The sequence below is a fragment of the Balaenoptera musculus genome, chromosome 2, assembly GCF_009873245.2.
Source record: "Balaenoptera musculus isolate JJ_BM4_2016_0621 chromosome 2, mBalMus1.pri.v3, whole genome shotgun sequence".
Lineage (NCBI taxonomy): Eukaryota > Metazoa > Chordata > Mammalia > Artiodactyla > Balaenopteridae > Balaenoptera > Balaenoptera musculus.
In genome coordinates, this window is record NC_045786.1 from 126239459 (window position 1) to 126265740 (window position 26282).

General features: G+C 40.2%; 2 protein-coding genes across 3 annotated transcripts in view; one reads left to right on the plus strand and one right to left on the minus strand.

The window, feature by feature from the left end:
• The window catches only part of MAP4K5 (mitogen-activated protein kinase kinase kinase kinase 5), a 144854-nt gene extending 134070 nt beyond the window's left edge, over positions 1 to 10784 (minus strand). The window contains 2 exon segments of the mRNA XM_036841713.1: positions 10152 to 10368; positions 10578 to 10784. Of these exon segments, the coding sequence (XP_036697608.1) occupies positions 10152 to 10259 (108 nt within the window). The 5' untranslated portion in view covers positions 10260 to 10368; positions 10578 to 10784.
• Positions 10785 to 11046: 262 nt separating this feature from the next.
• Positions 11047 to 26282, plus strand: part of ATL1 (atlastin GTPase 1) — an 88410-nt gene continuing 73174 nt past the window's right edge. For both annotated transcript variants that reach the window (XM_036841715.1, XM_036841714.1), the window contains exons 1-2: positions 11047 to 11113; positions 21230 to 21399. In XM_036841715.1, the coding sequence (XP_036697610.1) occupies positions 21366 to 21399 (34 nt within the window). In that variant the 5' untranslated portion in view covers positions 11047 to 11113; positions 21230 to 21365. The remainder of the gene's footprint in view (positions 11114 to 21229; positions 21400 to 26282) is intronic.

Sequence of the window (26282 nt, forward strand, 5' to 3'; positions counted from 1 at the left end):
ATTACTTAAAATGTATTTTTTGAAAAGAAGGTAGGAAAGAAGGTTATCAATTCTGAGGCGAGGACGAGAGAGGCAAATAGGAAGGCAAGTCCTACCCATGGATCTACAGAAAGAAAAGGAAATTATTCCTGGAAAAAAAACATTATAGGGGACCCAAGCATCTCCACTATTACAATTAGGAACTAAAAAGCTTAAAATGCAAAAGTTGTTAATAATTTATTGCAACTTATGTCTATTAAAATATACTGTCATGCCCACATTGGATCCTTCCTGATATTGATAAGAGGTAGGTTTAAAAAAGAAGGACAAAAAGGCACAGGGCACCTAGAAAAGAGGGTGCATGTATGTGAGGGGTAACACACTGGTTCACAAGACATCCTTCTCAGGCTGTGACAAATTAGACATAGGCAAACAGAAGTAACCAGCTAATGCTACAGAAGGTAGGCTATTCTACTGCCTGAAAGAATTAGCATTTTGTTTATTTTAACTTAGAATAGCATTACCAAATCTAGTCTATGGGACTCAGTTATCTTCAGTAACAATAAGTCTAAAGTTCCAACAAAATGAGCACAAGAGAAGGCACATCAGGAAGGGTGTCTAACAACCAAGAAAAAAAACACTTTCTCTTTTTACTTATTAACATTGTAGGGTGGCTATGAGCTACTGATAAGTTCATCTCCACAGTAAAAGCAAGTCAAGCCTGGGCTCCAATTTGGAAGTTTTAAGGGTAAGAGTAACGACCAGGTGGGTAACCAGGAAATAGTACTTCTGAGAGTTGGTGCTAAGACCTGAAGCTTATATGCATATTCAAATCAATCCAAAAAATCCCTCACCTCTCAGCAGAGGGGTAAGGCTGCCAAGTCTCATTTGACCATCTGCCCATAATTTGCTTAGAGCTTATTATGTGCTAGACAATGTGTTAAAGGGCTATGTATACAGCAACGAATTTAAAGATGTAGTCCCGAGGCAGTTTGGTATAGTGGAAAGAACAGAGATCATAGAGTCAGAAGATCTGGATTCATGTCCTCACAGTGCCACCTACTATCTGTAAGATCTAGAGCAAATATCATACAACTTATGATACAACATAATATACATACAACATACAACTTATGATACAAGCAAATATCATACAACTTCTTCTTGGGTAAACTAGAGATGATAATGCATCTGTACCACCTACCTCATAGGATTATTGTGAGAAACAAGTAATATACTGATTATGAAAGAGCTAAACAAACATTAGTCACTCATTCATTTTAATCCAATTTCATTTTTATAAAAATGTTAGAAGGTGGGGGCCTATATGATTCATGGGCCCAAACACCTCCGAGGATAGACTGGTCTATCAGCCTGGCTTCCCACATCATCTTCTCAAAATCTCAGTGGGAGATTATGACATTTAACAGACATAGAGTTACACTAGACATAAATTCATCTTGCCTTTTTCAAAGAGTTATCTACACTCTCTAACTTAAATAGTCCTTCACATAATTGAAAAGCAATAGCCTTCTACTAACATTCAAACATGTACAAATACTCAAAATAGTCCAATGCAGCCAAGAGAAAGTGCCTGCTCCAATTTATCTGATCTAGGACTAAGTTCTCAAATTGAAAACAAAGCTCTGAAAACACAAGTATCACTTGTTTATAAGTTAATAAGTATCACATGTTTCTCTTCCTGTGTATTTGGTCTGAAACCACAATTTTAAGCTAAGAGTGAAACTTTTATAAATTCTGAAAGGAAAACTAGAATAAGAAATCTAAGTCCATCTGCATTCTATCCCATTGTCTTCATCAAGAACAGTGGAAATGATGGTTAAAGTGAAAATACTGAACCTATGAAAATAAAAAGAATACTAGATACATTATAAGCCTAAGGCAGAGGTTGTATCTAAAAGTCAATTTTGGAACTAGAATTTATATACCTGCACCAGTGATGGCACTGCTTTATGTCTATTTTCACAACGTTGAAAGTATTTAAGACCTTTATAGTTTTCACAACATTTCTATGAAAGTAGAAAGGCGTTTTTAAATTATTTGCCTCTAACCATGATCCAGAGCTTCACATCCACCATCAGAACCATGGTCTTTTTCCAGGCAGTCATAACATAAGCCTACTTCTAAGCAGTAAGAAAAATAAATACAAAATAAGAGTTTAACCAGATGATTTGCAAAACGGTAAACATCCATAACAGAACACTTCATCCTAATAAAACATGTTTTATTTTCATAGTAACCTTTCACAATATTTAACATAATATCTAATTAAATAACTTTTAATAAGATATCGACTAGCTTAATAAAAAGCATAATTTTAAATAAGATTCTTATTTCCCGCTGTTAACCTATTTTTGCAAGTTATTCACTCTCTCTCACCCTAACATGACAACCCAACAGTCTCTTATGTCAGATTACCAGGACACAGAAAGGATAGTATGTTCACACAAACTGTGTTAGAATCCAAAAAAAAACAAAGAAGAAGAAGAAGTGGGTGATGTTTTGATATCAAATGTCAGAGAAAGTACAAGCAGAATATACATCCATCCTCTATCACCTTCACATTTGGGGCCATTAGGCATGTCTATTTTATTAGCATTTAAAGATTAGAGAACACGAGTGGGGAAAGATATAGTAGAAGCAGCTACATATCCTTTGTTTGCAAAATCATGCTATTAAAAAATGACATAGAGGGACTTCCCTGGTGGTCCAGTGGTAAAGAATCTGCCTTACAATGCAGGGGACATGGGTTCGATTCCTGGTGAGGGAACTAAGATCCCACATGCCGCGGGGCAACTAAGCCCACGTGCCACAACTATTGAGCCCACGCACCTCAACTAGAGAGCCTGTGTGCTGCAAACCACAGAGCCCATGCACTCTGGAGTCCATGCGCCACAACTAGAGAGAGAAAACCCGGATGCCACAACCAGAGAGAAACCCACGTGCTGCAACAAAAATATCCCGTGTGCAGCAACGAAGATCCCACATGCCACAACAAAGACCTGACACAGCCGTAAATAAATAAATAAAATTTTTAAAAAATTACATAGAAATGGGTAACTTACATACAACTGCTGAACTTAATTTAAATCACAATGACTTATACCCCTGCACAAGCCAATGAGATGCAATGGTGGCAATGACTGTGTCTCAGTTCTAATTTCTAACCCTAAGCTTACAATTTAGCTGTAGAGATAGGTTCAGGTGATTCAGTAAGAGAGAGAGATAGTTAAGACTTCCTCTGGTTACCCAGATATCCACTTGGCCAACTCCTTAGTCTCTGCGCAAATCTAACCTTCTCAATGTGGCCTACCCTGTCCATCCCAATATAATTCCTCAACCTGCCTTCCCCATCCCACCCTGGCAATCCTGAACCCCTTAACTTGTTCAGTGTTTTCTTCTTTCCACATCTTTAATCACCTTCTAACATATCATACAACTTATTTATTATGTTTATTGTTTGAGGGCAAGAATCTTTGTCTACATCGTTCACTGGTGTATTCCAAGACCCCAGAACAGTGTCTGGCACATCAGAGGCTCTCTATAAATACTGGTTGAATCTTAAATACTCCTTTCTACCCTGTCATTCCCCGGCTGCATTCCAGTTCCCCATTCATCAATGTGCCTCATCCTAACCATACCCATAGGGGAAAAACTGGGGCTGCAAATCAATGGAGGCTCTATTTCAGAGAAGGAGAGAGGGAAAGAGGGAGGAAAAAGAAAAGGAGGGAAGGAGGTTTTAAATTTATCCCCTACCTTGGTCCCCAACAATTCCACCCTAAATTTTTACATTTAATCTTCCTAAATTTTCAATTTCTCCCAAATTCTGTCTTGATTGCCTTCTCTGTGAAATTCCTTCTCTAAACTCAGCAATACTCCTGGTCAATTGAGTGATAAAACAATTTTAAGGAATAACAACTGAAAAAATATAATCAGACTCAATGGAAGAAAAAAAAACAGAAACAGTGGAAAAAACATCTGTGTGTCTCATTTCTTTTTCCCTTCATAGCTAAGCTGCTTTAAAAAGTGGTCTACATTTCTCCTATTTCCTTACTGACCATTCACACCTCAACTCTTCTGCTCTTAATGAACCCTTTCAACTCCTTACTTAAATGACCACTATGTTGCTCACTCCTTCAAAACATTTTTATTGAGCACTTATTATATGCCAGGCACTATGCTAGGCTAGCTGATTCAGTGGTAAACACAAGTCCCTGGTCTTGCAGTTTGAGCAGAGAAGGAAGACTGACAGCAACAATGATGAGTGACAAATGGTAAGTATTATGTAAGAAGTCAAACAGCAGACAGATATGACCTTATCTAAAGGACAGAAAAGGCCTCACTGAAAATGCAATGTTTATAAAGAGAAATGCAAAGAGAAGACAGATGAAAGACAAGAGGAAGACTGTTCTAGTTAAAGGAGATAGTACCTGCAGAAACCTGAAGGACAAGAGTAGAGTGCATATAAAGAACCGAAGGAAATTCAGTATGGTTAGTCTCAGGACAGGCAGGGCCTTAAAAGCCATATCATTCTAAGACTTTATTCTATGGACAAGGAGAATAAAAGGGAATGACACAAAACCTCAGATTTATATTTTTTGGAAGATGAAAACATTTGCCTTACTAGAGTGGGAGGAAACAAGAATGAACACAGGTGATGATAGAGAAGAGTTCTTGAAACTTGATTTCTATGGAAAGAACTTCGTCATAACATTTTGTTTCTTCTCAGACACCTTCAATACATTATTTTCTTCTGCCACTACTCTAAGACTACTGCCTTTACTCAGCTCTCCTACAAATGTACTCTCCTGGGTGACCTCACCTATAGTACACAGGTACCACCCCATAAAGTGACAATGACTCCCAAACCTGTATCCCCAGTCCAGCTCTCTTAAGGCCAGAGGTGAATTTCCTACCATACACTGGACATAACCACCTATACACTGTCATACATCCAAAACCAAACACAAGATCCAGACCCCACAAATTTGGTAGTTCCTAATTCTGTTGATGGCACCAATAAATGCAGTCACCCAAGGCAGAAATTCTAAATGCCACTGACTACCTGTTTGTCCCTCACTCATCACCAGGTAAATTTGATCATCTAAATCTATCACTTCCTTTCATCCCTATACTTCCAGAAACTTTGTCTACTCCAGCCTCTACACCATGAGAGATTCCCTCCTAAAGTCTTTCTTCAGTTTACAGGAAGAAGTCCAAATTCTTTGCTATGACATACAAGGTCCATTATCTGGTCCTTTTCTGCCAGAAAATAGCTTTTGTTTGCCATCTATGGAATCCCAGCCAGATTTGGTCACACCAAACTTGGAAAGCAGATGCAGATCCCTCAAGACTCACTATGGTTTCTCAAGCCACCAGGTATTTGCACACCCTATCCCCACAGCCTAAAATTTCTTTCCTGTCTTGTCCACCTGGAAATCACCCTGCACTCTTTTAAAATCCAGTCAATGTCCCCTTCGCTTTTAATCTTCCCTGGTTCACATCATAGTTCTCTCTCCTTTCCTCCCTTCCCCAGTCCCCACAAAAAACAAAGTTGGGCATATCTTCCACTTCACTTCTATTCTGGCACTTACCAAATTATGACTGTTTACATGTCTGTTTTCCTGACTACATTATATGTTCCTATATGTTGACAGTGTACTTTCTCTTTCTCGTGTTTGCATCCCCATACCCTACCATACAGTTGGCACTCAATAAGTATTTCTTGAATAAATGAACGTTTACAGAAGTGCTGTGATGTAACAAGCTTTGTCTCTATACAATGGGATCCTGGGGTAAGCTTTAAAGTATCAAAAGCCGTTCCAGAATTGTGACTTCTGGCTTGGGGAAGAGAGAGGGAGGGCATATATAAAAAGGGGATTCATTACAGTGGACCCAGTTCATCCAGCACCCAGAGAACCCACAGAAGTGATACGACTGTGTGACACAGATTTCTACACAAATTATAACATTTAAAATTGCAAAAATTAAAAATTGAAAACAAATATGAAACTCATAACGATTAACTAAATGAGAGTTTGTTCAATGGATCCTTTAAAAATGGTATTTTTGAAGACTATTTAAAGACCGGGAAAATGATGGCCATTCCAATCAAGTAGAAAAAAGAGATACACATCATGATCCCAATTTTATAAAAGCCATGTTTAAACATACTGGTTTAAAAACATTTAGGAAAAAAGCCTGAAATAAACTATATTAAATTATTAACAGTATTCATCTCTGGTAATTTTCTACAACTAATATCATTCAATAAATATTTATTGAGCATCTATCTGTCTGCTACTGTACAGTGAAAAGCAGGAGACATCTGTTCCTGTCCTCCTGGAGCTAAACATGTCACACTTTTATAATCAATCGGAAAAAGCAATACAGGTTAGAAAAAAATACATGACATTGCCCACTCTAAATTTATAACCCACAAAAAATAAAAAAAAGATTACTAAAACTTCTCTGGAATCTAGATTGCGGACAATTTTGATCTAAATATTTGGATAAAGACCACCCAAATGGCTTGTACTGTTAATTGTGAACTGTATCATGATACTACAATAGTCCAGATCACTATGGACAGAAGGTAGGAGAGGCACTAAATCTCCAAGCTTCCTCTTCCTGTTAGAAGATTTAAAAATTAATGATAATTATAAATAAAATTTGCTCAGTTGAAATTTAATCCTTCATCTTCCACCACATTTCTTTTCTCTTTTGTGTTTCTTTCCCCTCCACTATTTCCTGCTTTCACCCTCAATGATTTACCCTATTTATCTAAAAGAAGCTTTATAGTATTCTTCTTTCAACCAGGGAATAGCCAGTTTAAGATTGAGCTCTCCCCTCCTGAGGAGTCTCAGGAAAGACAGGCGCTTCAAAGGGGATCTGTGTTTTTGAAAAACATAAAAATAATTCACAAAAAATCTCAAAGCTGTGGTACTTTTAAAGCTCCAGCTCCATAAGATAAAAAAAGAAGTAGGGATAATATCTGACTAGAACAGCAACTAATTTACCTGCATTATTCTTCACTGTAATTATTTTGCTAGTTTACATCACAGATTGAAATTCTTCTAAAACTTCCTAGGATTTTCAGCTCATCCTAGACACAGTGATAAATAACAAAATTACTCTAAGTGCTCTGAGTTAAAAACTTCAGCACTACAGTTTGAATGTTACATGTTTTTAGGCATATTAAGGAGTAAATATAAACTGATAAAATTCTATAGGACTTCGAATGCTGAAAATGGATATGCTATGAAATAGTTTTCCAGAAATATTTTTCCTGGAGGACTCAAGTAATTGAAATTTGTAATAAAAATACATATACAGGATATCATAATAGGCATTACAGGAATATATAGAGTATTAAATGCTAACTTAGTGTTGTATATGCCCAGTAAGTATAAAGTATAAAGTATATGCCCAGAGAATTAGGGGACAGAAAGACTGATAGCCATTCATTCATTCATTCATTCATTCCTCAAATGTTCAGAAAGTACTTACTCTGTGCCAGGCATAATTCTAGGAACTATTAGAGATAGAGCAGTGAATAAAAGAGATAAAATTCCTGCCCTCAGAGAGTAGGTTAGTGGATTGAGATAGATAATAAACAAGAAAAAATAAGTAAAAAGGTGGGATGAATTGGGAGATTAGGTTTGACATACATACACTACCATGTGTAAAACAGACAGCTAGTGGGAACCTGCCATATAGCACAGGGAGCTCAGCTTGGTGCTCTGTGATGACCTAGATGGGTGGGATGGGTGGGGGGGGAGGGAGGTCCAAGAGGGAGGGGATATATGTATACATAGAGCTGATTCACTTCATTGTACAGCAGAAACTAACAAAACATTGTAAAGCAATTGTACACCAATAAAATTTTTAAAAAATGACATTAGATGGTGATAAGTGCAAAGAAAAAAGAAGTAGGGAAAAAAGACTGAGAGGATATAAAAGCAAGGAGGGAAGGGAGCAAGCCATGTGGCTGTCTGAGGAAAAACATTCTGAGCAGAAGCAATAGCCAGAACAAAGGCCCAAAGGTAGGAAGATGGCAACACTGGCCTGCTTGCTCTTCCTTATGTTTAAGGAAGAGCAAGCAGGCCAGTGTTGCTAGAAGAGAGTGAAGCAGGGTGAAGAGTAATAAATGAGGTTGGAGAGATAAGGCGGAGGGGCTGGGGCCTCCTGGAGGCTTTGAGTAAGGTAGGCTATAACAGTTGGAAATGGGGGTGGGAGGTGATGCCAGGTAATTAGAACAAAGGAAAACAAAGACAAGGAACCAGGGTTTTGAGGATATTTAGGAATTAGAGGCTGGCTTGGTGCGGAATGAGTATACACATAAAGTGAGGGAGCATGAATGTGAGGGAAGGGGATCATTTGGGGGGAGGGTGTTTGAAAGTGGTGTATGATAAATATTGTCTTGATCCTCTGTTTAGGAGCTGTTGAAGAGAGAGATAGGGCAGGGAGGCACCAGGGTAAAAGGCAAGCATTAGCTGTCCCTTTAATATAACCCTTTGCTTTCCCTGGCAAGGATAAAATCCTGCTCCAGATAGTTGCTTTAGTTGTTGTATTTATAAAGAAAAAAGGTGAAGGCCTTGGGATTTTTGTGGGGAAACCATTTTAAATTTTCTTGTAGTAGGGAGGAGAGAAAATATACAAGAATTGGAATTGATTATTGTATTATGAACATGAACTGAATTGATGATTACCAATTGTATGACTAACATGAACTAGTGTAATACATAGTGAATCATAAGATGGAGGTGACTAAAAAGTGGGACTGAGAAGGCAAAAAGGAATTTCAATTTTTTAAAAAGCATTCCACAAAATGGCTAATCCATGAATAACAATTAAGAGTTAACGACCCCTAATTCTACATAAAGAAGAGGATTCTATTATAATTATCTACTTTGAATTAAAATTATTCACAAGGCAAAAGCTGGAACCTTCCTCCCAATTCAACATCCCATACAGAACAGTACCTAGTACAGAAGATTCAAATGCTTGTTTAAAGAATAAAAAGCCTACCCATTACATTTCATCTCAATAGAATCAAACAGTGCTAGAACTGTCATAACACAACCTCAAATTGTTACTATTAATAGGGAGGATATTAAACAAAAACAGAAAGGTTAGGAAAAAGGGATGTTTTTTCTTCCATATTACCATATTACCTGTAAAAAACAACATACCCTAAAGGCTTCTACTGGTTAATTACCCGTATGACACAAGGCCATTTCAGGTATATGCAGGAGTGCTGTTTGGAATAATGGGATACTTAACATGATTAAATCCAATAAACAAAGCTGTTCCAAATCAAAAGAAATGCCCCTTGATCCCTTTTTGGAACAGAGAACAAAAAGCATAAGGCAATCTAAAACAATCTTTCCTCTTCATCCTTCAAGAACTCAGTGGATTTAGGGAACTGGGTTTGCTTCTCTATGATGTTTTTTTAAATCTCAAATTAAGAGTAACTCATCCTCATCATTTGTCTCAAATAAAACAAACGAGCATAATAAAAATACAGCAGCTCTTAACCACTCTTGGTCACGGTATGTTATAAATCCCAAAGAGAGGAACTGCTAAAGTAGAAAAAGAATCATCAACCAGATACAAATAATGAAACTTCTGCCGGGAAAAGAATCGTTCTTCATAGGGTAATGTTTGTGCACAAGTCACTCTGACCCAGTATTAGCCTGCTTACAGATAAAATTGAGAGACAGGGTTTCATAGGACTTTTTAAACCAAGATTATCCATCAAAAAGTTTTTTATGCAAATGTCGGAATGTCAACATACTTTGTCTACGGTCTTCCAGGAAGCATTCTTCCATGCTAAGACAAGAATATCCTCAAGTGCAACTCCATAAGCGGATTCGAACTCCCTTGGATACCATAAATAAGCGTTAAAAAGCCTTTATACCACAAAAAAGTACTACGGTAGTTTGCAAAGGTGTGTTTAGTTCTGCTTGTTGGAGCGATTAGAGCAAGCAGTGAATAGAAGGTGCCCTGAATCGAGTACACGGAACCCGGCCGCGGCATCTCCAAGATATAACAATAAAAGCATCCTCCCCCCTCCTCATACTTCCCCAGAAAGTGGCCCTATACCCGGGGGCCAGGGGTCCGCAGGGAGAGAGCCCGGCCTGCCTCACCTTATAGACGTCCCCGTAGGTGCCGCTGCCGACCCTCTGAACGAGCTCGTAGTCCTGCTGCGGGTTCCGCCTCAGGATGTCCGCGCCAGGCCGCAGAGGGGCCTCCATATTCGCACAGGGCCCGGCTCCCGCCGGCTCTGCCCGCGGCGCCCCGATTCCCGCTAACGAGGACGAGCGGCGCCGCTTCCTAACATGGAGCCTCTGCCCGCAGCTCCGCCTGCACGAGAAACGAGCAGAGGCTACAACCCCGAGCGGCCCAGCCCCGTCCCTTCCGCCCGGCCGGGGCCAGCGAACCAGCGGGCCTGAAAGGCTCTCCCCGGCGCCTAGCCGCCGCGTTCCGGCCTCGGCCCTTCCCCCTTCCCCGGCCGCCCGCGAACTGCCAAGCCGGGTCTGCCCGCCCGCCGGGGCCCGGGGCCGGCTGGGTACCTGAGGGGGGCGGCTCCACTCTTTGTTGAGCGCCGCGCCCGGGACCTACTTCCTCGCCGGCGCCAGCGTCCTGCTTCCCGGCGCCCGCCGGCCGCTCCAGGTCCGGCGCCGTCGCCGCCTCCCGCTGCACCGCACGTTCTCTCGCGGACGGCGGAGGGGCGTACCGTCGCTGCCGCCGCACCACGTTCTCCACCCGGGGCTGCGTCACCGGGAGACACGTTCCCGGCCAGCGTAGGTCGGCGCCCAGCTGCCGGCCCGAGCACGCCGGCCGCAGGGCCAGAGTGCCGCCCTGAGGCCTGCTCGGGACACGACACTCTCCCGGCCGCGCCGCCGCGCCCCCCGGGCCGGCGCGTCCTTTCCGGGCCCAGGCTCTGCTTCCCACCCTCGGGGCTTAGGGAAGCCCCCGGGCATTCGTGGGCCGAAGCGCCTCCGCTAAACCGCCCCCCGCTTTGTCAGGTAATCTTAGAAGGTGACGGCTAGAGGGAGAAGGGTGAGCACGAGGGCGAAGGGAACGCAGCCCTCCCAGTTCAGAAAAGGTACGTTGAGGGCACTGGGCCAGGTGAGAAGTCACCTGGCAGTGGGGCACCAGGGAAGGAGGTGGGGGAGTGGAGTGCCAGATTAACTAAGTCGCGGCACACCCTACTGCACCGTCCTGTTTTGCAAATTATTCTCAGTGGTATGAGTTTGAGGCTTCACTGCACACCTGCGCAACCTGTCTTCTACTGAGTTTTCCCAAGACATTTCTGAAAGTCTGAATTCCTAGGTAGTCTCGATGGCCTTTATCCCTGTTGGGCACACGCGCTGTCTGAACGCGGGTATCGCTCCTTGGGTCAGGAGTTTTGCAGAATCTGAAACAAAGTCAGGGACCACAACCTGGTTCTGGCTCTACCACTTCCTCAGTATGTGACCTGGGATAAGAAAGAGATCGTATTTGGCAATGTCTCCGTTTCCTTATCTGCAGCATGAAGAGGATAAGGTTTTGCATCTGACACCCAAGGAAGTGTTTATAAAGCATTTTACAGGATTATAAAGAGGGTTCTCAAAATATAAAAGGTTTAAAAATACTTCACAATGCACAGAATATGAAACAGGAGTTTAGGGAAGTAATTTGGCTGATATTTAACAAGCTGTTTTGTAGTTTCAGTTCCAGTCTTGGTCTGAAGGTAGAAATAAAGTTGCCAGTTTGTATACTGGCAAAGTTATTTCTAGAGCCCTGTGAAGGTTTTGAACAAAAAAGCCAGCTAACACTTGGCCATTGCATTTAGTGACTGAAAAAATCACAAAAGAGCAAGTTGCAGATGTTGGCTTGTGGCTTTGAACATCCAATTCAATTCCATTCTTGGGCAATGTACTCCTTGTTGTTGATCATTGTAATCAATTGCATAATGTAGAAATTAAATTCACACCTTAACAGGACAGGGAATATATGTATTTTCTTGTGCTCCGTGCACAAAGGGCACTTATTTAGGGAACATAAGTAAGCTCAGACTTACATGCTCTATGGACAAAGCCTATGTGTTTGCTGCATTGAAAAAATTGTTGAAGAACAGTTCCTTCTTTCAAAGCTTCTTGGCACTTGTTTTGGTGGGCAAATACTTTTGGCTTCAATGACTCAAAATCTTTTCAAATGTTCTATTGGTATCCTAGTACTTATTTACTGTCATAGATTTCTTTTTTTCCCCCTTTGACCCTATAAGCATTGATCCTTTTTCTAGTCTGAAATTTATTTATCGTTACTTATTTATACCTACATTATTCCTCAGAGAATTTGAGGCAGCATACAGAAAATGCATACTATAACACAAGATAAAAATGAGGAAATAGGTATGATGTTAAAGAAAGGAAAAATAAGATACCAGAACAATACAGCAAATTGGCCAAAGCAGAGGGTTTCATAGTGTTTTTGAGACCACAGTAAACCAATTAATTGAGAGAGAGTTACATCTTTTCCTGATACAAAGAGTTTAGGAAAACTTACCTCATGGGCCTTCCTAAAATGGAAACTCTGAATTCCCAGTTTGAAACAAGGATAAATGTCTTTCTGACACTCCTTTAAGCGTGTTATTCTTGAAACACAATGTTTGATTTGAATTAGGCAATAAAAAGTTTGAGGTCATAGGCTTCAACAAGACCCTGGAGTGCAGATACTTTATGCTGCCAGTAATGGCAGATCCACATGCTTTGATCATCAACCCAGAGGTGGCTAGCATGGAAAAAGTCAAGATTTTATGTGGTGGTTAAGAAGTGCCTGCCATAATCGTTCTTTTACTTGTACCACAGTTGTTGCAAGCAAAAAACATCTGCTTTATACTAACTCCAAGAGAATCTTTAGAATTTTTAAATACTGGTTGAGTTAATTTTATCAAGATCAGTGAAGTCATAGCTTGTCTGTTAAATATTTCATGGTTAGTAAAGAAATTCACATTCAATTTCCATAGAATAAACATACAGTGCATAAATTTAATTTTACGTCCTAAACAATTAAGCACATGGTTTCAAGGCTGAAGGTAACATAACAATAAAAAGTTTTCAACTGAGCACAGAAGAGTTTCTTACAAACTACCAAATTTCATAATGCCAAGGTATTGAGTAAGAATAAGTATGGCTTGATATAACTGTCATATATTCTTTGTGTCTTCATAATATGACATGTTAATATATTCCATGTTTTCCTGTTATCTGCCTAACAACCTTTTATGGTTTGCTCTATGCTTTATAGTGTTTTTCCCTTCTTTCAAAGTTCTTTAGTGAAATGCTAATTATAATCTGTGGCCTCTTGTTTCAATTTTAGCCAAGGCTTAATTTTTTAAAATTGGGGGACACAGGGACTTCCTTGGCAGTCCAGTGGTTAAGACACTGCGCTTCCACTGCAGGGGGCATGGGTTAGATCCCTGGTCAGGGAACTAAGTTCCTGCATACAGCACAGTGCAGCCAAAAAAACAGAAAACAAAATGAAGGACATAAAATTTTTTTAACTTCTACCTAGGTAAGTTTCACAATTTAGTAACCAAGACAGAATGGCTAATTAAAACCCTCAAGTGTGACAAAACAGAGCATGAGGACAATAATTTTAGTATGGAACATATAGGCTTAAACAATATAATTTCCTGATGAATCTTCCAACGTAAACTAGTTGCAAAATGTAATTTTATGTGATTGAGCTTTATAGGTTTGTTAAATATAAATCAATTAAATATTGGAAGACATTTGCCATAATTATCATTTGGATTTTGAAATAGTTAAACTATTCTTTCTGTTACTAATGAAGATCAGTTGTCTGTTGAGGCCAAAACTGTGTTTTCAAAGTGTAGGAGAATTCTGTTTTGTTCTGGAGAGCAGTAGAACATGTGTCTCATTCAGAATCAGTATCAGGTCATTATAATGGGAGTTTTAAAAAGAAGAGTTGAGGAAGGCAGTGCACATCCTTTTTTTATCCAGCTTGAATTGATCATCTGATATGTAACTTTGATCCCCAGCGTGGTTTTAAAGTTTATATGAGAATTGATATCAGGGTTCCTGTATTCAGCTCAGTTGAAAAGCAACTCTTGGCTTGCTACCAGGGCTCGGCAGATACTAAACACCTGACCACAGGATTCTAAGTGATTTTGTGCTGCGAACTGCTCTTTAGGAACTGGGTTTTATCTGATGACTCATAAATTGAACATGGGCAGCAGAATTCCATTGTCAAATGGAAAGGTATATACTGGGGTGGCCTGAGCTGATCTGGAAGGCACAAGTAAAGTACATGGACTAACTTTCATTGTACCTGCCCCTACTTCTTTGCCACCTTTTTTTGAACCTATCTTTGGGCTCATGGTCATTTAGCAGAGGAAGGAAAAGTTGGGCCTGGTTTATTAATGGTCTGGATGATACACTAGCACCCACTGAATTATGGCCCTACTTCATAGTGAAGTGGACCTGAAAAATAGAGATGAAGAGAAATTTTCCCAGAGGGCATAATTTTGAATAAAACATCTGGTTGTCCTCTGTGTTAGGAATGAAAGATAGCCTGAGGTATGGATCTATACTGATTTATGCACAGTAATTAATAGGCTGGCAATAACTTGGAAAGAAGATGATCAGAAATAAGGAAGTCAGTGGGAGATGTATTATGGATGGAGTCTCAAAATTAACCCGGGATGTGAAAATGTCTGTGAACCATTTGACTGCCCACAAGAGGGCATCCGTCCCAGTAATCAGGTATACAAGATGATCTGTCCTATGGATGTCAGTCAGCCTCTACCTAGTCACCCTAGTACTAGTTCAGTGGGGCCATGTGGCAATAGGAATGGAGGCTAAACACGGATTCAGTGGCACGGGCTTCCACTTGCCAAGGGTAATACGGTTACTGCCTCTATGGTGTATTTAACTTCCTTACAGCAGAGGCCATTGCAGTGACCCTAGTAAGGTACTATTCCTTAGACAGACCAGTCAGTTACCTGGTGGCAGTTTAATTAAACCAGGTCCCTTTGATTATGGAGGGAAGAGCAGTTTGTCCTCATGGGAATAGATACATAGTCCAGATACAGGTTTACCATCCCTGCTTGGAAAGCTTCTACTAGTACCACAATTATGGACTTACAGAATGCCTTATTTCATCACTATGTATCACAAACAACATTAAATTTGAGCAAGAAGCTCATTTTACTATGAGGAAGTGTGGCAATGGAGTCATGCCCATGAAATTCACTGATCTTAACCTCAAACCCATCACTTAGAAGCATCTAGTATGATACAATGGAGGAAAGTCCTGCTGAAGGATCTGTTGGCTGAGAGATAACCCCTGTGAGGTTTTAACTCAGTAGCCACTATATATTGCCATCTACCCCATATTCAGAATGCATGGGCCGAGGAACCAGGGGGTGGAGGTAGGAGTGACCCTTTTATTATTCCTAGTAATTCACTTGAAGAATTTTTGTCTGTACAGCTTTGACTAAAACATCGGGCTTGGTGGATCTGAAGGCCCTGGTGTGCAAGGGACAGATACTTTCCCCAGATAACCCAGTCACAGTTCCATTAAATAGGAAGCTGACACTACCACCTGGGCTATATGAGGTGTTCAGACCACTGAGCCAACAGTTAGAGAGGGGGTCATTGTACTGGTTGGAGTGATTGGTCTTAATTACCAAGGGGAAATTGGTTGTTGCTCGACAAAGAGAATAAGGACTATGTCTGGAACCCCAGGTATGCACTAGGGTACCTCTTGGTTTTCATATGTCCAAAATTACTGAACAATGGGAAACTGCAGCAATCCAGTAAATATAAGACCACTAAGGACTTGGATCCTATGGGAGTAAAGTTTGGATCGCCCTACCAGCTGAGCTACTAGTGGAGGGTAAGGGGGAAATGGAAGTTATGGTTATGACCTTGGGCATTCTGCTCAGAAACGATCCTCTTTCTGTATTATCAGAACCAGAGTTTTGTGGACCTTTTCTGAGTGGCTATGTCCATTAAAGGAGACTGAGACCTTCCCCAATCTCAGGGGGTAAATGTCGATTGGCCTAGCCTCATTCCTCTTGTTAAGGGGATGGTTTAGGCTTAGACCATTGTGGACAATGATACATGAGGAAAAGTCTGCTGGAGTGCTTTTTAACAAGGTACACAAGACATAGACATGCCTTTTTCTGTCTCTAGGCATGGCTGTCTGCCTCTGATGATTGGAATGGCAGATGCCGTTTTGGAACTATGGCAGGAGCCTGCATTAGAAAATAAGCCCACACACAGTATGGTAGAATGCAATCTTGGTCCTAGTGAAATAGTCTGCTTATATTCTCCAATATCCATTTCCCTTCCTTCTGTGGTATTAGATTCCCAAAATTTTAGTTAAATACATGGTATATTTATCAACTGCATGGGACATGTATGGTCAATGGTATTTGAGGTGAGGTGATGTGTGCAACTTCTGGGTTGTACCCTCAGATTGGATATATCCACTTCTTCCTTTTCTTCCCTTCTCCGTGGCTGGAATGAGGATGTGAATGTCCAAGCAGCCATCTTGGATTACATGATGGAAGTCCCAAGTTAAGGGTGGAAGAAAGTATGAAGAGGCCACCATATTAGCCCTGGGTGGCTTACACTCAGATTATTTCATGAGAGAGAAATAAGTGTCTTAAGCCACTGTAGTTTTTTTTTTACAGCAGCCAATTCTTTATCCTAACTAATCCATGATGATGTTGCACTGATGAATGAACCACCATAGAACCAACCTGTCTTCAAAAAAATTATGTGACAGTAAATGTCCTTTTATTTAAGCCATTTTGAGTTACAGCCAAAAGCATTCTAACTGATATACTTTTCCAAGATGGCTAGTTATAGAGGGAAGGAGCAAGTTGGATCATCGATTACTGAAAAACTCCTGATTGAGAGTTTTTTGGGGGAAAATGAGCATGGTGAAGGAACCAGTAGAAGAAAAAATAATTGAGGATATAGGAGGGAGGGAATAATTTTTGGAGTAATATCCCAGAGGAGTCAGGAGAAGAGAGGATCTAGAGTACTAAAGTACAAATACCTTTTCTTCTTTTTTTCTGATTTAAAATAAACTTGACTTTGACTTTTAAAACACAGCCTTATTGAGATATAACTCACATACCATATAATTCACCAATTTATATAACTAAGTGATTTTTAGTATATTCACAGAGTTGAACAGAATTGATTTTACAATCAATTTTAAAACATTTTTATTACCCCCAAAAGAAGCTTCGTATTCAGTAGCAATTGCTCCCCAGTTTCTCCCCAACCTCCCACCCACCCTCTCTAGCCTTAGGCAACCTTTAATCTACTATCTGTCTCTATAGATTTGTCAATTTGGGGCATTTTATATAAACGGAATCATACAATACGTGGTCTTTGTGATTGGCGTCATTCAGTTAGCATAATGTTTTCAAGGTTCATTCATGGTATAGTATTTATCAGTACTTCATTCCTTTTTATGGCTAAATAATATTCCATTTTATGGGTATACCACATTTTGTTTATCCATTGATAGTTATTGGTATTTAGGTTGTTTCCACCTTTTGGCTACTACAAACAATGCTGTTATGAACATTCCTATACAAGTTTTTGCATGAACATGTGTTTTTCATTTCTTTTGGGTATATATCTATGAGTGGAATTGCTGGGCCAAATGGTAACTCTATATCTAACTTTTTGAGAAGCAGCCAGACTGTTTTCCAAAGTGGCTATATTCCCACCAGCAGTGCCAGTTTCTCCACATCCTCACCAACACTTTTTATTGTCTTTCTTTTTGGTTACAGTCTGAGGTGATGTCTCATTGTAGTTTTTCAAATTTTGATTTGCATTTCCCTAGTGACTAAAAACATTAAATAATCTTTTCATGTGCTTCTTGGCCATTTGTATATCTTCTATGGAGAAATGTCTATTTAGAGCCTCTGCCCATTTTTTTTAAATTCTGCTATTTGTGTTTTTACTGTATCATACTGATACCTCAGATTCCAGGTCAACACCACAGGGTTCATTCTGTCCTTCCCCTCTCCTCATTATAACTTCATCTCCAAAAGCAAGAAATCTGGCTCTGATTACACATGATATATTTATACTGCAAATTACTGCAATTATACTGCAAACATAAATAATTTCAGAATTGCTAACCCACGTATGTCCTGGGAGAAAAAAAAATATGAACTAAAGAGCAATACTTGTATACAGTTTTTGTCTTTAGTCTTACAGCATACAATCAAAATACTATTTTCTAAAGCTCCTCAGGTTTAGAAGGCACTTCAGTGTAGTTATGTTATTCCCCTGTAATATAGTTAGGTTCACTTTTCTTTTTTTTTTTACTGTTTGTAATTCCATTTTGAGTTCCTTCCACCCCTAGCCCCATATCCTGATTGATTTATTTTTTAAAATTTAATTAATTTATTTTTTATACAGCAGGTTCTTATTAGTTATCTATTTTATACATATTAATGTATATATGTCAATCCCAATCTCCCACTTCATCCCACCATGATTGATTTTAGTTATTTATTTTGGAGAATGTGAAACATTGCCATGGTTCTAACAATCAGGGCTTTATGAAAAGGTTACGCTTAGAGAAGCATCAGTCCTCCTAATCCTTGCTACCCTATTCCCATTCTTCCATTGCTTCCATCCTATTCTCACTCATCTCCTGTAGATAACTTATCTCGTTGGTTTCTGGTTTATCCTGTATTTCTTTTGCACAGAGGAGCACATACATTTTTTATATGCTTTTCTTTCTTACAGGATGGGTAAAATATTTGTGCTTTGGGGTTTTTTTTTTTTTCCATTTAACAGTGTATTCTGGAAATCAGTATTTATCAGTTCATAAAGATCTTCTGTATTCTTTTTTATAGCTACATAGTATTCCATTGTGCACATGTATTATAGTGTATTTAACCACTCTCCTATATATGGGCATTTAGGTTATTTCCAACATATTGCAATAACAAAAATGCTGCAATAAATTACTCTGTATGTATGTATTTTCATACTGTTGGAGGTATTTCTTTAGAGTAGATTAAACTTATGGTTTTAAAAAATAAATGTGTTCTAACAATGTCCACTGAAAGAGTCTAGAAACAGTGAAATTCCAGCTAGCAGTGAGCACAGCTAGCATTCAGATCTTGGTTTCTAAATTCCTTTTCTCGTTAAAAGCAGCCAGAGTTTCTTGGAGGACCAGTTAATCCTAGTTCTGAGGCAGGGAAAATACAAGGGAAACTTGAAACATTTTCTTGTGCCAGAAAACAAGGAAAATGATCAAAGACAAATAGGACATGTTAAAAGGACACAGGTGTTAACTTGAAGGGGCTACCATTGGTCAAGTTTAGGGCAATTTGAGCATTAGAAAGAATAATGATGGTAAATGATACAGTGAAGTTTTTTTAGATTTTATGAATCCATGAAGTGGATAGTGGTACTCAACAAACAAAGGTGGCAGAAGAAATGCCAACTACTAAATGTAGAATGTAAAAGAAATGGTATAATTATTTTAAAATCACTAATGTAAAGTCAGTTCAGGCAAGGATGTCAGTGGATGCTAAAAACCATTGGATGAAAAGTTCTTGGCCAAGACATTCACACAGTCTCAAGTATTATCTCACAAATTACAACAGAAAAAGGGTTTTTTAAAGATAAGTTTCTTTTTCAATTAGGAATAGATACTGAATTACATATATAACATTTTTGGGGTGGAATCTACTGTACTCTTTTTTAATGGGATTCACCTGAAAGGGATTGTCAGGCTAGAATGTGAGCTGAGAATTATAGTAAAGAAATACAAGAAAAGCAGAACACGCTTCTTTTTATTTAATGAATTTGGTTTGTAGGTATGGGGTGAGTTAATTTCTATCTTCCTATGTTGTCTCATTAGTGTTTAGGGAATGCAACTCTGTTGAACACAGTCTCCTTTAAAACCGTAATGTAAACTTTGTTTACAGTGTTCTGAGGTCATAGAACCATTAACTGAAATATGAAATGCATAAGATTTGGCAGTGGTGAGTGAGAGAGTTTGGTTTTTGACATATTGATTTTGAAGTGTCAGTAGGAAAACAAAGTGAAGATGACCTCAGGCAGTTATAAATTCAGCTCTGGAATGATGATTATCTCTCCTCAAGAGAGCTTCAGACTAGAAGAGTAGATTTGGGAATCAACAGCATGGATGGAGGTCCTGTCTGAAGCCATCATAGTAAATTACATTGAGGGCACACAGAGTGAAGAGTTGCTTATGATGAGGAGTAAACAGAGACCAAGGATCTGGTAATTAAGAAGCTAGCAATAATCTCCTAGGCAGAACTGATCTGTGTAGAGTATGGGCACCAACCAAATGCAGGTGAAAACTGTGTGAGGAGGTGAGGAATGGGATGATGGTATCTTGAGGGTCAGGTAGCATGAAGGGACAGTGTTTCTAGGACACTGAAAATTAAGTTTATAGGGAAAGAGGAAGAAACCAGTGAAAAGGGAGAGATTGAGAATGTTTTTTTAAAGTATTTACTGCCTTTTGCTTTCAAAATTGCCTGCAACCTTTGTTACGGCCAAGGCTCTTCCAGACTATGTAGTATGACTTTACTTAGAATATTTGTCAGTATAATGCCAGATGATATCTCTGCACATCTAGTGGGAAATTTTGCCCTCTAGAATGGAGTTAGTTACAGATTATGGTGAATCTCCAGCTTTCATTTATCTTGATCTTAATCTAAATTTGATATCCTAATTTTAAAAGACAGGCCTGTTCAGTATACAGGTACAAGAATGCATGATACCCTCTTTACTAATGTGACCTTGCTTTTAAATTAGGGGGGGAATGGTACCTGGTAGATAAATGCAGATTTTTAAAATTTCTTTGGCTATATAAATGTTGCCAGCATGTTTCTCCTAATATGTAACTGGTCTAGGAAACAGGTATTTGAACATACAGAGTCATGCAGTATATTGGCTTGTGTTATTTCTGACTGTATAATGCTGTTAAATTCTTTGAGTGTGTAAGGGGGTGCTGTTTATTTGTATGTTTTTTCCATCGAAAATGTTGCAGTACATTGTCACCGTCTTCAGGCTCTGGGGGTGGGCTGAGGTAGGGAGGGTGTGACGCTGGTATTTGTGTGAACTTGGGCTTGTGATGCTGAGCTTGGTTCATCCCTTTCTCCTCCCTTCTCCTCCCCACTCCTTCCCACCAGCGCCACAGCAACATCCTCAGAGTCTGAGTGAACTGCGCCCAGCGCAGGCACAGAGCCTCCCACCGCCAGCAACCTGCGGCCGGGGGAAGAGCGAGCGCCGTGACAGCGCCCCACCGCCACCAGTCCCCGGACCACCATGGCCAAGAACCGCAGGGACAGAAACAGTTGGGGTGAGTAGCATATGGTGACTTCTGCAGCCTGCACGGGGACGGGCCCTCCGCCTTCTGCTTCTGGAGACGAGGAGGGCCAAGGGCTGCTCGGCACCAGCATCCAGGGCTGGGAGATGGCCACCGCCGAGCGGCTCCCTGTCGGGCGGGAGGAACCGTGGCCGAGCGGGACCCGTGGAACCGGCATCTCGCTGTGGGGCGGTGGGGCGAAGGCTGCAGCCGAGCGCAGGCCGGAGACTCTCGCTTCTCCCCACCCTCCCCACCCCAGTCCTCCTCCTCCCAGCATTTGGACAGCACCCACCCGGTCGCCTCCGGGGGACTCGCTGGTTCCGCTTTAGCGAAAGGAGGTTGGCAGGAAGGGCGAGGGTGGTGGGCAGGGGGCGGTGGTTACAGGAGAGGGGCGGAGATCGCCCACCCCTTCCCCACGAGCTGCGAGCTCCCCGGCCTTGCAGGGCTCGGACTTCGGGCGGGAGGGCGGGCGGGCTGGTAGGCAGCGTTGGAACAATGAGGCGGAGCGCGCCGGGCCCAGGTCTGACCGTTGCCAACCCGAGCGACGCCTGAGAAGGGGTGCCGCTTGGGAATCCCCTAAGGCTGCGGTACTCATTTTCATCTGGGGGTTGGGTGGGGAATTTGGGAAGAAGGGGAGCAAAGTTGTGGTTTCCAGCCTTCCGCCCCACCCCGACCTGGTACCCCATTCAGGCCGGCCCTAAGGGTGGCATTGTTCTTAGATTTTACCTTTTGGAGATATAGGGCTCATGATTCAGCATCAGGCCGAGGGGAGGGGGAAGGAAAGGCTAGGCCCAGTGGGTTCACGCCGCGAGTGGGAGGGCGGCGCTCACGCAGGCGGAGAAGAGAGAGCGCAGTGATGCGGGAGAAATCGCAGCCCCGCCCGCGCTGCTGCTCCATACTGGGTGCGGACGGACGGTTAGTGTGGGCAGGTTGGGCGTCTTTTTCCTCTTTGGGCTCCCGACTTCTTCCAGTCACAGTGAACCCACTGCCATCTTAGGGCATTTTATTATCTGCACCAGAGCAGATCTCAGACCAGTGTGGCTTAGTGGGCAGAGAAGTAGTTTGTTCATTAGCTTTGAATTGTTATTTGGAAAGTTTACAGGCACTAGGAGTTCAGAGCTCCTTGATTGACTCTCTTCCGTGTCTCAGTGAGATCTCTTCTATAACTGTCCATCAGATTGAGAGGTATAAATTTAAATTTTCATTAGTCATTTTGGTTATCTTTTATGAAAATTGATTATCTTTTATCAAAAGATCATATTTTTCCTTGCCTCTGATTGGTCACAGGACCAGCTTAACTCCCAAGTAGACAAAGTCTACATTTGAGAGATTATCCAAGGTTTATGGTAGATGTGGGGAGTTGGAGCAGGGAGGTCTGTCTTTAGTTGTCTGAGTTTAAGAGAAATCGGTTCCATTTTCTGTTGTCACCAAATCCCAATTTTAGTAGGCGTGACTACTGCAATAACACCGTTTTGTTTGCGTCTTCTGAAATATCGGTAAAGTTTTTCAGAGTGTCCCCGTTCCATCCTTTCCCTTGGCCTCCAGAATAGGAGTTTCTTGAACAGTCACAGTTAAGGTGTGTCTGTGCACTGTTGACTCAACCCTGTTAAGAGACAGGCATGTGAAAATTTATTCTGACGATTAAAATTTTTCTCCTTCACGAAGCTTTGGATCATTATTTTTCAGTATTGCCTTTGGTTATAAATTTCTTATGTAGTGGAGGTTTTTTCTTTCTTGAGAATGTGGTTCTCAAATGGGATTTGCATAAAAATCACACTGGGAACTTATTAGAAATGCAGATTCCCACATCTTCCAGCCAGAGCTTTTGAATCAATACGTCTGAAATAAGGTCTAGGAATCTGCCTTTTATTAGCATTTTAGGTGATTGAGAAGCAGATCATCTTTGGATGTTACCTTCAGAAACACTGTCTTATTTACATTTGATAGAAACGTATTCTAGGCAGTTTACCCAGAAGTCATGAAAAGAGTTTTGAGTCAAGTGATGAATTAAGAAAAGAAATACCACAGTTACTATGTGTTCACTGGAAATTTCACAGAAAAGAAATAGTGGAATTGTGGGGTCTTATCTTGATGCTCTATGGAAATGCTTTACTACTCAGATTTTTCTTTGCTGTAAAGTGTATATGACATAAATGACTTAGAAAATGTAGCATATGGAGTAGGACATAGTAGAAGTTTTTGGCAAAGATGTTAGCCATGTCTGTCTTGATTCCATTTTATTACCAGCATCTAGTACAATGCCTAACATGTAATAGGCATTTAATAATAACAATAATAACTAACATCACTGAGCTAATATCATATGAAGTAGGTATTATAATCCTCATTTTACATATTAAAAGGTAAATAATAGAGCTAAGACTCCAACTCTGGCAGTTTGACTTGATTTTTTTTGCCATCGCCAGTATTTTGTTGAATGGATAATACTTTCCACACTGTTGAGAACTATAGTTTTTTTTTTTTTTAATAAATTTATTTATTTATTTACTTATTTTTGACTGTGTTGGGTCTTCGTTTCTGTGCGAGGGCTTTCTCTAGTTGCGGCGAGCGGGGGCCACTCCCCATCGCGGTGCGCAGGCCTCTCACTATCGCGGCCTCATTTCTTGCGGAGCACAGGCTCCAGATGCGCAGGCTCAGTGGTTGTGGCTCACGGGCCCAGTTGCTCCGTGGCATGTGGGATCTTCCCAGACCAGGGCTCGAACCCGTGTCCCCTGCATTGGCAGGCAGATTCTCAACCACTGTGCCACCTGGGAAGCCCCAGAACTATAGTTTTAAAGACACATTCATCTGCATTATTGCATGTGATCTTTAGCCTCCTAAGCTGTCAAGACATATTCCCTGTTTGCAGATGAAAAAACTGAGTCTCAGGTAGGTTAAATAACTTGGTGAAAGTCACATAGTATTTAGTAAGTTAAGGGACTGAGATTAGAACCTAGAGTTGTCTTCTAATTTATTTTCTATAACATAATGCTATGGAATGTTTTTATGTTTAATGGGGCATGGTGTGAGGTTAATAGAGAAAACAGGCCCTCATAGAAGGCAGAGGTCTCTGATGAGAAAAAAACTCAGGTGATAGCTTAGAAAGGAAGACAGTAAACTGACCTTATCATCTAGCTAAACACATACTTTTCAGACGAGTTAGAAATCAAAGGGCAGAGGGGAAAGCTAAACTATCCAGAATTGGAAAATATAGGATTTCCAAGAAAAGGGCAAGAGAGATACTTGCAAAATTTGTACGGGGGACCTAAAGTTCAGATGAGGGCCCTATAGGACCAATAACAGGTATTATTTTTATCTGAGTGGTCAGAGAGCTGTTAGGTCCTACAGGGGCCATGGAAGCTAGAAAACAGAAAAGCATCTCTGCTGACACCCAGAGTTGGGTGGTGTTTGAGGATCATACCCATACATACAACTGGGAAGCAAATCTGTGCTTCCAAAACTGAGAATCCCACCACCTGTACCTGAATCTACACTGAACTAGAAGTTTGAATAAATTTAAGCATTTAAAAGTCAATTCTTAAAAGGTAGGCATTATTATCCTTATTTTAATATATAAGGAATCTGAGACTCACAGAGTATAACTTCCCAGAGGTTTGATAATTTATGTTATAGACCTAGGATTTAAATTAAGGGTTGTTTGTTTACCTGGTCCATGTGATGAGGACAAGGAATTAAAATAGAATCCAATAGGTGCCACAACAAGCCTGTCTAGGCTTAAGCTGGTATAAGAAATCAATGCTCTATAAACTTGATCGCTTTGGACTAGAAAAGAAGGCAAAGAATATGCTAGTATGGAAGACAAAGGAGACAGATGAATATCAGAAGCAGTAGCCCAGAAAGCAGTATTTCAATGTTGGGCTTAGAGTTTAAGTACTCCCAGAAACAAAACAGAAGTGTACCCGTTTTTATTTATTTGTTTCTGTTAATCACAGTTGCTTAAAAACTTGGGATACCACCTGGAAATTTGAGTTTTCTGCAATATAACAGAAACTGTTGGTGCAATATTGCTTTAGAAGAAGAATATTTGCACTAAAGTGTCAGCTTTTCCTGCCCCTTTAAAAAAAACTCTTAGCTTCTCAGTAAGTGTAGGAAATGTCTATTTATTGAAAAGGCATTTGTTGAAAATTAATTTTTAGGTTTCTGTTTTTGTTTTTTGAGGAAAGGTTAAAAACAACCTTGATTATAGTAATCTCCTGATCTTTCTTTTCCAATTGGCTGTATTCTGTTTTCCTTGAAATGAGACCCTGTGTCCCCTTGTACTTGCCTCATTTTCTATATATCTGTTCCTCCTGAAACAAAATAAAATTTCTATTGGGTCATACATGTACTTCCCCTACAGACTCTTCCCTCCACATTATTCTAATTTAATTTGCCTTCCCTACATATTTTTTCATATATATATATTTTATACTTTATATCTGTTTACCTTGTCTTGATGGCTCTTGGGTTATATCTTTCCTCCATTTCAAACTCTGTAGCCTTTATTATCTTTAGAAACCAGTGACTAGACTGTAAGTATAACCTGTGATCATCAGGAAAATGATTTACTGTGAGAAACTTTAGTCATAAAAAATAGTTGCATATTTTAAAATTTGGAGGCTCTTTTACATAAAAATTATTCTATAAAAATGTCTATATATACAAAAGAAAAATAAAACATAGATGTTCAGTTTTAAAAAGTATAATAATGAGCACCTATATCCCCCCTCCCCAGCTGAAAAAATAGAACTTTATCAATATTTTGACACTGCTTGGGTGCCCCTCCTTTATGGCAACGTCTCCTTATAAATACTTTCATAAATTTGGTGTTTCTCATTTCCTGATCATTTTATATATATATATATATTATATATATA